This window comes from Arachis ipaensis, chromosome B08 (assembly GCF_000816755.2).
Source record: "Arachis ipaensis cultivar K30076 chromosome B08, Araip1.1, whole genome shotgun sequence".
NCBI lineage: Eukaryota > Viridiplantae > Streptophyta > Magnoliopsida > Fabales > Fabaceae > Arachis > Arachis ipaensis.
Window position 1 is genome coordinate 129,507,515 of NC_029792.2, and position 14,386 is coordinate 129,521,900.

General features: G+C 33.2%; 4 protein-coding genes across 9 annotated transcripts in view; 2 read left to right on the top strand and 2 right to left on the bottom strand.

The window, feature by feature from the left end:
* On the top strand, nt 1,261–5,253 carry LOC107611798 (ankyrin repeat-containing protein BDA1-like). 3 transcript variants are annotated; one of them, XM_016313690.2, is made up of 4 exons: nt 1,262–1,591; nt 1,702–2,168; nt 4,571–4,886; nt 5,103–5,253. In XM_016313690.2, exons 1-4 carry the CDS (start codon nt 1,444–1,446, stop codon nt 5,114–5,116), a joined length of 945 nt encoding a protein of 314 aa, XP_016169176.1. In that variant the 5' UTR covers nt 1,262–1,443; the 3' UTR covers nt 5,117–5,253. The 3 variants fall into 3 exon arrangements, with proteins under 3 accessions (XP_020965888.1, XP_016169176.1, XP_020965889.1); XM_021110229.1 differs by having other exon boundaries at nt 1,261–1,591; nt 4,571–5,220; XM_021110230.1 differs by having other exon boundaries at nt 1,494–1,596; nt 4,571–5,220.
* Nucleotides 5,602–9,594, top strand: LOC107611799 (ankyrin repeat-containing protein BDA1-like). The gene is made up of 2 exons (XM_021110231.1): nt 5,602–7,832; nt 8,440–9,594. Exons 1-2 carry the CDS (start codon nt 7,410–7,412, stop codon nt 8,767–8,769), a joined length of 753 nt encoding a protein of 250 aa, XP_020965890.1. The 5' UTR covers nt 5,602–7,409; the 3' UTR covers nt 8,770–9,594.
* LOC107612896 overlaps nt 9,335–14,386 on the bottom strand; it is a 9,936-nt gene continuing 4,884 nt past the window's right edge. Inside the window, exon 7 of the mRNA XM_016314671.2 lies at nt 9,335–9,770. Coding sequence (XP_016170157.1) covers nt 9,576–9,770 — 195 coding nt within the window. The 3' untranslated portion in view covers nt 9,335–9,575. The remainder of the gene's footprint in view (nt 9,771–14,386) is intronic.
* LOC107612897 (heparan-alpha-glucosaminide N-acetyltransferase) lies at nt 10,108–14,086 on the bottom strand. Of its 4 annotated transcripts, none has more exons than XR_001613872.2 (13): nt 13,745–14,085; nt 13,533–13,670; nt 13,374–13,458; nt 13,215–13,291; nt 13,026–13,129; nt 12,412–12,541; nt 12,108–12,224; nt 11,936–12,021; nt 11,502–11,568; nt 11,242–11,320; nt 10,966–11,057; nt 10,633–10,781; nt 10,108–10,519 (listed from the first exon to the last, which is right to left on the bottom strand). XR_001613872.2 is itself a non-coding variant. In XM_021110227.1 (13 exons), exons 1-13 carry the CDS (start codon nt 13,877–13,879, stop codon nt 10,484–10,486), a joined length of 1,299 nt encoding a protein of 432 aa, XP_020965886.1. In that variant the 5' UTR covers nt 13,880–14,084; the 3' UTR covers nt 10,108–10,483. The 4 variants fall into 4 exon arrangements, 3 of the variants coding, with proteins under 3 accessions (XP_020965886.1, XP_016170158.1, XP_020965887.1); XM_021110227.1 differs by having other exon boundaries at nt 10,633–10,785; nt 13,745–14,084; XM_016314672.2 differs by having other exon boundaries at nt 10,633–10,776; nt 13,745–14,079.

Sequence of the window (14,386 nt, forward strand, 5' to 3'; positions counted from 1 at the left end):
AAAAAAAACCTTCGGCATATAATGTTTATATTGTTCACCAGCTTACTAGCTTCAAATATAGCCTTCAATTTGGAAACGATGAATGCTAGGGGCCATCAACTTTTGTGATTTGTAACCATCAAATAACCATCAATGATGGTTTTAATGGTGTGAGATTGGTTTGAAATTTCATCCAATGACTCACTTTTCTTTGATGGTTACATGCTGGCTAGAATTTAACAAAGTTGCTGGCCTCCTAGACTTTTCCTTTGCAAACATGGCCTGATGAACTATAATAATAGAGTAAACTATCATTTCTGGCCACCCTTCAAAGACAGAGACATGTCTTAAAATAATTGAGAATTAATTACTTCTGCATGGAGCACTTAGGTGGATTCTGTTTTATCTACTGAGATGTCATCTTTTAAATAAATCAAATACAATTTATCTAAGTGCTCTATGAACAAACAATTGCCTGCATCTCTCGATTATAAAATCTTCTTTGCTTTTAGCTTTAAGGTAATCCTTTAGATGTAATCGTGTAAATGAGAAAGACTTGTCTGAGTAACTAAAAGATTCTCCAAATTTTTTCATGTTAAAAGGAGAACGGTGTAAATGTGTTATGTCTTTCCAATTCATGGATTACGGTGGACATTTTGATCGACTTTTTTGTTTGTTTTTTGAAAAACCTTTTAAGTGTGTTTGATCTAGAGTCAATTTGTAACTTTGTTTTTTTGAGAAAAAAGTTAGTAACACCTCACTTCTAAAGAGAATCAAGTTACAATGGAAAAGTATTGTAACCAAGTTAGAGTCTGCGAAGATTTGCCAACAATAATTAAATTAATTTAAATAAAAAAAACAAAATTTAAATAATTACGCGTCCCGGCAGAATGATGGTGATGGCGGTGCGACGTCGCGTGTTCGAGCAGAGGCAGCACTGGACAGCGTTCTTCAAGCGGACGGAAACGCGTCAACGCGTCTCCATGAAAACATACAGCAGTGGTAAAGAATGACTAGGTGAAAAGGGTGAGGGAAAAATTTGAATTAGGATAAACTGAGATAATTGGGTTTTTTTTTTTTTTTTTTTCTATTATTATCAACTCCCCAGCCAACTTTCCTTGCTGGTTTTAGCTGATTGTAATGGAAGGTTTTTTCCTAGAACTTGCTAGTTGTTTCCTTTTTTGGCCTAGGGCCTCCTTTGTACCAAAAAAAAAAAAAGACTATAAAATCACGCGCTTTGTTAGGTGAGTCAACTTAAAACATATGGTTTTACTTTACTCTTCCTAGACTATATAGTTTATGGCTTCATTCACCGGTACTCAAATAATACATAGAAAATGAAGGTAAACGATTGCCACTTATTATAACCGGACGATTCAAGGGTTGAGTTCAGTTTTATTCCGTTCCAACATTGGGTATTAAGATCCTCGGTTCTGAAAAGAAAATCAAGTAAGGTTTTCAAACATGGCAAATATTAGGGAGTTGCATGCTGCTGCTTGGTTAGGAGAAATAGACACTATCTACAAAGTTATTGAGCAGGATCCACGCATTTTGGAGGAAGTTGATGCAGTACCGTTTGTCAACACTCCTTTGCACACTGCTGCATCTGCAGGCAAAGTTGCTTAAATCTCCAATTTTACTATTTAAATCATATTACAATTTTAGAAGTTTAATATACTCTTTTAGTTTTGTGTAAAATATGATTTTTACTCTCTTTTACAGGACACCTAGAATTTTCCATAGAGATTATGAGATTGAAGCCTTCATTTGGTTGGAAGCTAAACGAGCAAGGTTTTAGTCCAATCCACCTTGCATTACAAAACAATCAACACAATCTGGTGCGTCGCCTTGTAGAAATCAACAAAGATCTCGTTCGAGTCAAAGGAAGAGAAGGCGTCACTCCTTTGCATTTTCTATGTCAATCTGGTGATGACAATAAAAACATCAAACTTTTAATTGACTTGCTTGAAGCATGCCCTGATTCTATTGAAGATGTGAACGTGAGAAATGAGACTGCACTGCATATTGCCCTCATAAATCAAAACTTGAGTGCCTTTCGAAAACTGGTTCACTGGCTCGTGAAGAATGTCCGTAAGGGCGCTGATTCTTTAGAGGTTTCCATCTTGAACTGGAAGAATTCAGAAGGCAACACCATTTTGCACATAGCAATAATTAATGATAACGAACAGGTACCTGTCATGCTTACTTTCTATATATATTTTGAAACAATCATACTAGCCTACACTAAAATCAACCAGTATAATTATTATCAATATAAAATATATATAAAAATAAAAAATTTATATTTAAAAAAAATTAAACTACACATGTATTTATACATAAATATATAATAATTAATTTTTATAATTAATTTTAATGTATATTTTTTTTTAAAAAACTGCAGTCCAAATTATATACTCCACATGTAGTGTAGTTCCCTCCTTTTAAGTTGATATTTCAAAGTAAATGCTCGCTCCTAATTTTATGATGAAATTGATTCGTTTTTTTTTCAACAAAAACTTTTTTAAATTTAGTTATGATAATTGAATAACAAATAATTATACAGTGAATTTTACTTAATCTTCTCTAAAATAAAGAATAACTTACTCCTTATAATATGTTAAATGATTATTGAATGAAATTAGTTAGTTTATTATAATTAACTTTAACTTTTAATTTAATCTAAATTTTGATTAGGAGTTCACATGATTCGGTTCGATCCAAAGATGGTCCGAATTCGAACACTTTGGGAAATTAACTTGGTGTGATTTCATCAGATCTAGAGTCGGTTAAGAGTCTTAAAAATATACCCGATCCTTATTTAGGGTCGGATCTGAATCAAAGTAAATCTGGTTTCACCCAATCTATATGCACTCTAAGAGAACTAAAAAAAATATATATTTTTTAAATTAATTTTAATATTATGTTATATTAATTATAAGTTTATTGTTTTGTTTTTAATCACATTTGTTGAATTAGAAAATAGATAAAAAAAAAAGCATAAAATTAGAATTTATAGACAATTTCAAGTTCAAATATAGATATCAACTCATCGGTAACAAGTATGTTTTTTTCTTCTTTATAAATAAGTGCATCATAATTTTTCGACGTAAAGTTTGTCAAGACCTGAATTTCACTGGCTTAGACCTGGTTTTAGTGTGACCTGAAAGTAGTAAGATTTCATCGGATTTAGGATCGGATAAGGATCTCAAAAATAGACCCAATTATTAGTTAAAGTCGAGTCCAGACCAAGACGAACTCGACTTCACTTGACTTATATACACTCTTAATTTTGATTACCTAATCAATTAATCATGATATAATTTCTTTTGTAAATTATAAAAATTACTAGATATCAAAATTTTCTAAAACTGTCTTCAAATGTATTACATGTACATATATAATACTACGTAAAAATCAAATGGATTAAAAAAAAAAGAAAAAAAAGAGACTGGTAATTAACTTTTTTCTTATATATATGTTAGGTGCTTGTTGAAGACTTAAGTATAAGAAGTGATCGATAAATATGAACATATGAAAAAGTCAATTAATGATATTGAACGATAAATTATTAAGCATAGAAAGTGCAATAGTAATACACTTTTTAGTTTTAAAATAGAAGGACACAAATAGAATTTCTATTGGCTTTCAACCTTAAAGAGGCACCAAAAAATTTTATTTATTCCTTTTATTTTTTAAAAATTTTTATTGTGCGGTTAAAATTACAAAATGTAATTTTTTAGTAATTTCTATAAATTGAAAAAGAAAGTTATACCTTGGTTAATTAACTAGTTAGATTATCATAACTTATGCTAAATTAAGAGTTAATATTAATTGCGATAAGTCAAATCATTTTATTCAACAATTATTAGACATATTTAAGGGAATAAAAAGTTATACCTTGGTTAATTAGCTAGTTAGATTATCATAACTTATGTTAATTAAGAGTTAATATTAATTGTGATAAGTCAAATCATTTTATTCAATAATTATTAGACATGCTTAAGGGAATAATTTACTCTTTATTTTAAAAAGAGTTAGGTAGAATTCACCTAATTTTATATATATATAATTTCATCAATTTATACAATTTTAATAAAATTGTGCTTTTTCTTTTTTAAAAAAGTTTAATAACAAAAAAAATAACCAAAAACAACCATAATTTACTTTATTTAATATTTATTAATTATTACAACAATTAATAAATAATAAATAAGACAAATTTTACTTACTTTTTTTTGTCACTCTAGTATTACGGTTCTTTTGTTATATATGTTTCGACCATTAACATGAATATTTTTGTCTATTTTTCTTAATAAAACAAGCAACATTGCGAATGTAAAATTATAAACACTACGAATAAGGGTGGAGTTATCTCACATTGGTTTGTGACTCGACTCGACTCACATTAAGCTCCACCATGCTTCATTCAGTTCGTTTACTTAGTTCAATCTTATACATTTTTTGAAGCTTATTTATTTAGCCAAACAGGTCAAGTGGTAAAAAGTGAACTATCAAAATACAAAAATCAAATTAATCTTGAGGTCGAATTCATTAGTTCTTAATTAATTTTTAAATTGGGTGCACGCAGGCGTTTGATTTATTGATAGGATCAATAAAGGTGGATATAAATGCAAGGAATTTGGAAAACCAAACAGCATTAGACTTAGCTGAAGCTCGTCCTTTGCCAACGATGAATAGAAAATTACAAGATAGATTTGCGTTATTTATCAACCGGTTTCGACGTGGTTCTATAGTATTAGTAATGGATCGCATAAAAGCAGAAGTAAGTGAAGAACAACGCAACGCTAACTTGGTAATTGCTACTCTCATGTTAACCGTAATTTATCAAACGGTTCTGAGTCCCCCAGGTGGACTCACCCAGGGTAGCGACAATGATCCAAGTGGTAAGAATCTTCTAAACTCTACTTCATCCCACAATTCTACTGCAGCAGGGAAATCTGTCATGCCACAGAAAACTTTCTATCTTGTTACAGTCTTGAATGCTTACGTCTTTTTGTTTGCGATTGGCATCATTATCTCCATGCTGCCAAAATCATTCTCCGCTTTTGCAGTTTTTTCAATTCTATACTTTATGACGAGCTATTTTGTTTCTGAGGCAGTGATATGGCCGTAGGAGCACTAAGCGTAAATATTTCAGCTTGCTTGAATGGATTGGATCAACTGTTAGTCATTGTACTCTCTTCCTTTGGGTGGGTGCTCTTTAGTTTCCTATATGTGTTTGTGTAAAAATTAAACACCCCTTTTTTTTTCTCTGTGTTTCCTACATGTGCTTTATTATTCAGGCTTCTTGTATGAGAAACATGATTACTAGTCTCCCATTGTAACCATGGCAAGCTAACCCCATCTGTTAAACCCCATTCTGCTTCTGTCATTACTTCTCTGAAAAATAAAATGATAGAATGGTTAAATGGTCGGACATGAAAATCATTATGTGAATGCTTAGTGTAAAAGAGTTATCCACCTGGCTCTTGATGGTTTTCGTGCAGACTTGTTCTTCGTACCCGGAAACAGTTCATTAACTATCTTCGAAAGTTCTTTGCCTCGCTGCTCCTCAAACACATTCTTGTTTTCGCTTCTATTGTCATATCATGGGGTTTGGCAAGTGAGAATTGCAAGAAAGCATTTTTTCCATAGCATACTTGGTTTTAGAAGGACCAGGATACCATTATGAATAAAGAATAATAACAATAAATCATTTGCTATGCTATTCTATAAATTTACTAATACTAAAGCCAGAAGAAAATAAAAAAATATCAAATACAGAATAGATGCAGTACAACTTTATGAAGTCAGTACTTAGATTCACAATTTTATAAAAGCAAAGTCCAACAATTTCAGATGGAAGTTCAACAAAGACTAATTCGATTGTTTCTAATGACCCCATGTGAAAGGCAATCCCAAGCACCTGGTAAAAGCTAGGTCCTTCTTTTTATAGTAATTTTCCATCAAAATCTCCCTCGGACTATACTATAGTATTTGATGAAATCTGCTATACTAAAGCACCTATATAATTGAGTAAGCACTCAAACTCAGGAGAGAAAGGTTAATTTAATGATTTAGCTTGCTGGATGTTTGTTATGAAGGAAGACGAAACGTATGAAGGGGAGTGGATCCTCTTCAGTGAAAAAAACTGGATGGTATCCAGTGCTTAATCTAACCATTCATTACTCTCTCTTATTTATTTTTGGTCCCGTTTATAGAATCAAAGATGAGAAATCACACTGGATCTTGTCAAGTATTAAAAAAACTGGAGAGGATTCATTTCCGAAAACATATGTACATTCAAACGGTATGGTTAACTGTTTGTGGCAAGTGGCAACTACATTAAAACTGGACATGTAATGTGTAAAGCAGCATGCAACAATATCTTACAACGTTGTTTTCGGGCTTAGTCCAGTAAAATCCTTGAATACTGAATAGTAATCACAATCAAGTTTGACGACACGAGCACAAGTATCATTTCTCATATAGCATCATTGAAATCAAAAGGAAGCTAATAATTTGCAAAAATACAAACAATCACGATGATGAAGAAATCATCCTTATTATAAGTTAATAACCCATGATAATTTGGAAGTATATATGAAGCAGCCAACGAGATACTCGGTTGGAGACTCCAGCTTGGTGTGCAAATTAAACAAGAGTGGAGAAGTTGCGATTGATCAGCAAGGATCTAAAGCAGGGTGCATGCTAGCTGAATATGCAAATGAGAGGCAAGCTATAGTTGAAAACTAACCACACAATAAACACAAGTTGATTGTTCGAATGTATATTTTGAACATGTAGAGATGTGGATTGGACAGGAAAGTTGGCCCAACACTCAAACCCAATACAAAAAAAAAATGCATAATATTGAAAGTTTAAAAAACTATAAAATCACGCGCTTTGTTCAGTTTCATCAACTTAGAATATATAGTTTGACTTCACTCAAGTTCTTAGAAAATATAGTTTATGACATCATTCACAAGGTACTCAAATAATACATAGAAAATGAAGGTAAACGATTGCCACTTATTATAATCGGGCCATTCAAGGGTTGAGTCCAGTTTTTTTCCGTCCCAACATTTGGTATTAAGATCCTCGGTTCTGAAAAGAAAATCAAGGAAGGTTTTCAAACATGGCAAATATTAGGGAGTTGCATGCTGCTGCTTGGTTAGGAGAAATAGACACTATCTACAAAGTTATTGAGCAGGATCCACGCATTTTGGAGGAAGTTGATGCAGTACCGTTTGTCAACACTCCTTTGCACACTGCTGCATCTGCAGGCAAAGTCGCTTAAATCTCCAATTTTACTATTTAAATCATATTACAATTTTAGACCTTTAATATATACTCTCTTAATAATTTTGTGTAAAATATGATTTTTACTCTCTTTTACAGGACATCTAGAGTTTTCCATAGAGATTATGAGATTGAAGCCTTCATTTGGTGGTTTTAGTCCAATCCACCTTGCATTAAAAAACAATCAACACAATCTGGTGCGTCGCCTTGTAGAAATCAACAAAGATCTCGTTCGTGTTAAAGGAAGAGGAGGCGTCACTCCTTTGCATTTTCTATGTCAATCTGGTGATGATAATGAAAACATCACACTTTTAATTGACTTGCTTGAAGCATGCCCTGATTCTATTGAAGATGTGAATATGAAAAATGAGACTGCACTCCATATTTCGCTCATAAATGGAAACTTGAGAGCCTTTCAAATTCTGGTTGGCTGGGTCAGGAGCATTGTCCGTGAGGATGCTTATTCTTTAGAGCGCTCTATTTTAAACTGGAAGGATTCAGATGGCAATACCATTTTGCACATAGCAACACTCAATGCTAACCAACAGGTATCAGTCTTGCGAGAAAAGGACAAAGTGATCTTGATTTTTTAGTCTGTAGACATTTAAGTTCATAAGAATTTAAAAATGTAATTTTTTACTTTTTTTTATTTTAATATGGACACATCAATCCTAGATCTAATTTGTCTAATTTTAAAAACTCTTTCATGTTTGCATACATATCATGAGAGTCACATTTGATTTTTTCGTTCGGTCCGACAGGTCCAACTAAATATGAAGAATCAATATATTCAAGTTTTGAAAAGATCAAGGTTTAAATGTATTTTTAAATTCTCAAAAATTTAAATGTATACAAATCAAATGATGAAGGACTTATTTATTTTTTTTTCTATTTACATTATATTCAACTCTCTCTAAAATAAAACGTAAATTGTCCTTTATAACATGTCTAACAATTATTAAATAAAATAAATTCAGTTAATCATAACAAAACATTTTTTTTCAAATTACAAGAGTTATTAAAAAAGCTCATTTCATAATTTTCATTTTTTTCCAAACCAATCGTTTATTAATAAGTTCAAAATCCAGCAAAACAGCATACTTTTCCATTTGATCGAATTTAGTTGTTAATTAATTTGAAATTGGGTGCACGCAGGCTGTTGATTTATTGATGAAAAGAGTGAAGATAAATGCCAAGAATTTGGAGAATCGAACAGCATTAGACTTAGCAGAAGCTCTTGCTTTACCAACGATTATAAAAACATTATTGAAGGCTAAAGCAAAACGGGGTGTATCAATTGATGATGATTCCAATCGTGAAAACAAATTAAAATTTAACTCAACTCTGACACTTTTGTTCATACTAATGAATCACACTAGAATGCAAGTAAGTGAACAACAACGCAACGCTGTCATGGTAGTTGCTACTTTCGTCGTGACCGCACTTTATCATACAGTTCTAAATCCCCCAGGTGGACTCACTTAGGGTGGTAGCAACAATGGTCCAAATAGTAATAATCTTGTAAACGCTACTTCATCCCTCAATTTTACTGCAGTAGGAAAATCTGTCTTGTCAAGCAATGTTTTCGGTTCTATTACATCATTGAACTTTCTCACCCTTTGCTTCGGGGCTACCATGATTTCTGGGTTGATGCCAACTACAAAATTATCCATTTTTGTATTAATCCCACTTGGGTTGTTTCTTGTAAGTTATCTAGTATCTGCGACACTCATATCGCCGTTAGATTATTAGGAAAATATTTCGGTATGATTGAAGGTGCTTGCTGTGGTGTTCTTGTACTCTCTTTCTTTTGGTTTCCTGTGTGTGACCTCCTGTTTTCGGCGTTCATGTGATATCCCTACCTAGACTTTTTTTAGTTGTTCTTCCAGATGTGGTTGAATTAATAATCAAACTAGTTTTTGAAATTACAATTGTATCTCATTTTAATTTTTAAAACTTTGATTTATTTAATTTGGTCTTTCAATTTATAACTTTGTTTTTTGAGAAAAAAGTTAGCAATACCTCACTTCTAAAGAGAATCAAATTACAATTATGAACAAAAATACTTCTCAAATAGTGTATCAAATATATATAATTTGGAAAACAATTTGATCTCAAGCACATTTTCATTTGGAAAATAATTAAAGTTCAGTGATAACCTGAGTTAAACTTGCACCCTTTGGGGTGAAGGTCATCTGTGCTTTATGATTCAGGCTTGTCGCATGAGAAACATCATTACTAGTCTCCCCTTGTATCCATGGCAAGCTAACCCCATCTTTTAAACCAGGAATCTAGGTATTATTGGTGGGTGGGATACTATATGTTTCTGGCTTTATCAATCCTCCAATGGATGAGCTTGTATCATTCCTTCCTCCATCCAGAGAAGAAATATCTGTAGTGTCTTCAACATCTGAAATAAAATCTTGAAAATATCTCTCCGCCTCCTCGGTTCGGCACATAGACATTCTGCTTCTGTCATTACTTCTCTGAAAAATAGAATTATACAATTGTTAAAAAGTCAGACAACAAAATCATTATGAGAATGCTTAGTGTAAAAGAGTTATCCACCTTCCTGGCTCTTGATGATTTTTGTGCAGAATTATTCTTCATAGTAGGAATCAGCTCATAAACAATCTTTGAGAGTTCTTTGCCTTGCTGCTCCTCAACCACTGTTTCAGCTAATAAGTCTTGTTTTCGCTTCTAATGTCAGTTATTTTATTTTAAAAAAGTATATCATGGGGTAAAGGCAAGCATGAATTGCAAGAAAGCATTTTTTAAATAACATAACTTTAGAACAACCAGGATACCATTATGAACAAAGAATAATAAGAATAGATCATTTGCTAAGCTATTTATAAATATACTAATACTAAAGTCAGAAGAAAATAAAAAATATCAAACAGAGAATAGGTGCAGTAGAACCTTATCAAGTCAGCACTTATATTCACAATTTTATAAAAGCAAAGATGGAAGTTCAACAAAGATTAGTTTGATTATTTCTAATGACCCCATAGTATTTGATGAATTCGTGCTATACTGAAGCACCTATGCAATTGAGTAAGCACTCAAACTCGGGAGAGAAGGGTAATTTTGATGATTTAGCTTGCTGGAGGCTCGATTTGTTGATCCCTTTGCCTGAGGATGCGTGTTATGAAAGAAGACGAAGCGTGCAAAGCTAGCAATACGAGAGGACCTTATGTTATGTGTGCACAAAACGTGTTACAATCCAATGTATCTGCAAGGAGAAGATATGTGCATTCAAATGGTATGGTTAACTGTTTGTGGCAAGTGGTAACTACATTAAAACTGACAACATAATGTGTAAAGCAGTATGCAAGAGTATCTTACAATGTTGTTTTCGGGCTTAGTCCAATAAAATCCTTGAATAGCAATCACAATCATGTTTGACGACACGAGCACAAATATGCTCAATGAGTGCTTTCCCATCCATTCCAACACACTTGTTAAACGCCTGTGACCATTAACATCTACCTGCACTGTCTAAACACTATTACAATTTCTTCAAAATCAGAAAATGTAAAACAAAAGTAAATGCCACATGACACAATGCTCACGAAAAGAATATAAAAATGTAATGAAGCCAATAAAGGATGTTATATATTATCGAATCCGTATCCAGATATTATTCTCTGGCAAAAGCACTAAGAAGTAATAACTCACCAGAACATATAAAGCGATGAACGTGAGGCCAGAAGCTGCGGAGGTTATTAGCATATAACTGATTGTGTACAGAGATTTATTTAGAGGAATGCCTGAAAAAGGATAAAATATATATCATTTCTTCTATAGCATCATTTAACTTAAAAAGAAGCTAATAATTTGCAAAAATACAAACAATCATGATGATGAAAGATCATCCTTAAACTGTAAGTTAGTAACCTATTGTAAGTACTCCACATATTGAAGAAATCCACAGACAGCTTATATAGCACACACCTATTAAAGCCAAGAAAAACCCGAGGGCCGAAAATGAAGCTGATAACCATAGCCACTGGTTTAGCCTCCCTTTGTGTTCCTATAGTAGAATTATACAGAAAAGTAAATTTGAATCCATAGTTAACTAAAAGTATGGGAGATGACTCAATGCCGATACACAATATTTGAACCAGAGTATCAAGGCTTTTAAGTGTTCATATCATTGAGAATGATAAATTTTACATGCCATGAGTTTCAATAAACTTGATGCTCAATCTTACCTGTAGATGGGCAAGAACATGGCCATATTGAAGTCCAATAATGCATGACACTGCGGCAGTTATGGAGCTGTGAACAATTGGAAAGGATTATAAACTGTCTATCTATTGGTCCAACCAACATGACTTTAAAACCAAAATGAAACTTACACACAATGGAATACTAATAAAGAATGTTAAGAACAAAAGATGATAGTAGATTACTGATGTCTGCAATTTAATTTATAGAAAACAATCCATTTTAGGTTCATCAAAACCATGGTACAATAGAAGGAATCAAACAAGATCACATAAAAAAAATGAGGACACACAGTTATGATTGTTCAAAGTAAACAAGGATCTCACAAAAAGGTATCTAATTAAGGTCCTCATTTTCTTAATCAATCGAATTATAAAAGAAGAAAAATAAGTTTAGAAAGTGTATTTAGATTGAGCACCTTAAAATGCCTTCTGGATCAAATGGAGAATGACACCATGGAGGTGAGGTATCCGAAACTTGGCCCTTGGTAGACATGTTGCACTCCTGGCAGGTAGATCATGAGCAAGACATTGATGTATCATCTTATGCAGTAAACCATGGAGCAAAGAAATTGAGCAAGTATAAGTTACCTTAAGATTTCTGTAAACAGGCTTTCTGTAAAGATGGTTAATGCCGAGCACATAGCGATCAATCATTCCGGCAGAATTACAGGCAGGTCCAAGATCTCCTCTCACAGAACAATTCACCTTATCAATTTTGAAAACACTGCAATCATCAGCAGCATATTTACAACAAATGAATTTAAACATGCAAACTTAATTAGCATAGAAAACCATCTTCTGTAAACATATGCAGATCATATTGTAATTAAAAACATTGGCTCATGCATCAAATCCAGAACAAAAGTCAAAGCCAGGTTCAGCCTAATCTTACCGTGTAAATAATGTCACCATCAATTTGAGGAAAAGAAGAGGTTGAGATTGATTCTGGAAATTGCCAATCTGGCACATATAGACCATACAATAATCCCGAGTAAAGCGCCAATAGTGTTACAGCAACAAACCTGCATATAATGGATGAACATCACTACTCTACTAGTATTCAGCTATTTGAGTAAAAGGTAAAATGAAGGGAAAATATTATTTCATTAAAATGAAGTTAAGTGCTATTGACATATTTGGGGATTGATAAACAGTAACCAGAGAGAGGCAGTATACAGTTGTCTAAGCGATGACATTAACAGATTGTTATGATACCATTTCTCCCAAAAACTTAAGCTGATAGGAGAAGACTGCATAAATAATTATATCTTTAACACACCCCTTCAAACAAGTAGGTCTTCTTTACTCTCTTTATTTGCCTTATGCTATTTTTTTTTTTTTTCAATTCTAAACTTTTCGGTCATAGAAACTCTGATACTATGTCATGATACTACTTTTTCTAAAAGTTTAAACTGATAGGAGGAGACGACTTGAATGGTTATATCTTTAACACGGATGATGATTGCATAATGGAATTAAAGCGATTGTGAGAGAGGTCAAATTTACCAATGCGAGAAATAACTTCTGAGGTCAAATTTGTGTTCTTTGCAGCGAGGAGGTGGAAGCCAAATCTCGCATAAAGCTGCAACAATGTATCCAATAGATATCCTCTGGGTTGACAGAAGAACGGAAGACTTACAGATTCATCATGAATTGTGAGTTGTAAGTTGTAAGAAAGAAGGGGGAATACCTCACCTGTAAAATTCCCAGCCAGCGTATTGTTTGGATGTCAACACCAAAAGTGAAGGAATTTACTCCATGAAAATAGCCACCTGAATTGAATGATAACCAATACAAATCAGAAGAATTACATGGTATATAAGAATTACAATTATACTTAGGAATTACGATTACCTTGAAGGAGGATACCAACGGCGAAGAGTTTGAGTGCTCTGAGTAAGGCTTGCGATGTGGCTGCTAGTCTTCTTGGAGGCCTTGTCTGAAATTATATGAATAATGAATGAATGAATGGAATAATGAGTGAGGAAACAAGAAGAAGATGTAACGTGTTACCTTATAAACAAGAGCAAGAGAAACTCCGGCTATGAAGAGGAAGAAAGGCATGACGAGATCAGCCAAGTGAATTCCATTCCAGGGGGCATGAGCTATCATGGGGAAGATGGAGCCACCATAATCAACCACCATCATCAGCTGAAAACCGAATTTGTCAAGGGCGTTGACTAGAAGAGAGCAACAAAGAGTGAGTGAGTTAGTTAGTTAGTTACAAAAACAGAGAGGCCACGGAAGACATCAAGGGAGGCAACTCTGGGAGGGCGTTGAAACTGAGTTGGCTTGGAATTCGAATCAGAAGCAGGGAGGAGCAGCGGCTGAGCCTGTTCCTGTTCCCGAGAATCAGCCATTCCTGTAATTTGCTGAATTGGAATGGTATTTGGTAGTTTGTCATCATGGTGCCAGCTGATTGGATCTCCTGGGATTGCTGACTAAGCAACAATTATTTTCACAACTTTTCCCTCCCCACGACCCCACTCCTAAGGCTGCTCTTGTTTGACGTTTTTTGCAATTCCTATGATCCTATTCCTATCTGTCCTTCTTTCTTTCAACTTTCAATCACGTGCCTCTGCCCTGTCTTCTACCCATGCTCACACGAACTTTTATACTTACATTATTCGCCTCAATATATGAATATAATAATACATTTTGATTAGTGAACATATTTTATATATATTTTTTTAATATTTCATTATGGACAATTTATATATTTATATAGTATATATAGTATAATTAAATCACTCATTAAAAAGTCATGTATATAAAACTTATTGTTTACTTTTTATCTATAACGGTGAAATCAAAATTATTACGATAAAAAAAGGGATGTTTAAGTAAGTATATTGTGTTTAATATAT

Excerpts from the sequence above, each read along its gene's own strand:
- LOC107611798 (XM_021110229.1), top strand. The coding sequence starts at position 1,444 with ATGGCAAATATTAGGGAGTTGCATGCTGCTGCTTGGTTAGGAGAAATA. Across the intron at positions 1,592-1,701 it reads GCACACTGCTGCATCTGCAG|GACACCTAGAATTTTCCATA; the intron begins GCAAAGTTGCTT and ends TCTCTTTTACAG. Across the intron at positions 2,169-4,570 it reads TAATTAATGATAACGAACAG|GCGTTTGATTTATTGATAGG; the intron begins GTACCTGTCATG and ends GGGTGCACGCAG.
- LOC107611799 (XM_021110231.1), top strand. The coding sequence starts at position 7,410 with ATGAGATTGAAGCCTTCATTTGGTGGTTTTAGTCCAATCCACCTTGCA. Across the intron at positions 7,833-8,439 it reads CACTCAATGCTAACCAACAG|GCTGTTGATTTATTGATGAA; the intron begins GTATCAGTCTTG and ends GGGTGCACGCAG.
- LOC107612897 (XM_021110227.1), bottom strand. The coding sequence starts at position 13,879 with ATGGCTGATTCTCGGGAACAGGAACAGGCTCAGCCGCTGCTCCTCCCT. Across the intron at positions 11,321-11,501 it reads ATGTTCTTGCCCATCTACAG|GAACACAAAGGGAGGCTAAA; the intron begins GTAAGATTGAGC and ends ATTCTACTATAG. Across the intron at positions 10,520-10,632 it reads CTAAGCCCGAAAACAACATT|ATACATTGGATTGTAACACG; the intron begins GTAAGATACTCT and ends TTCTCCTTGCAG.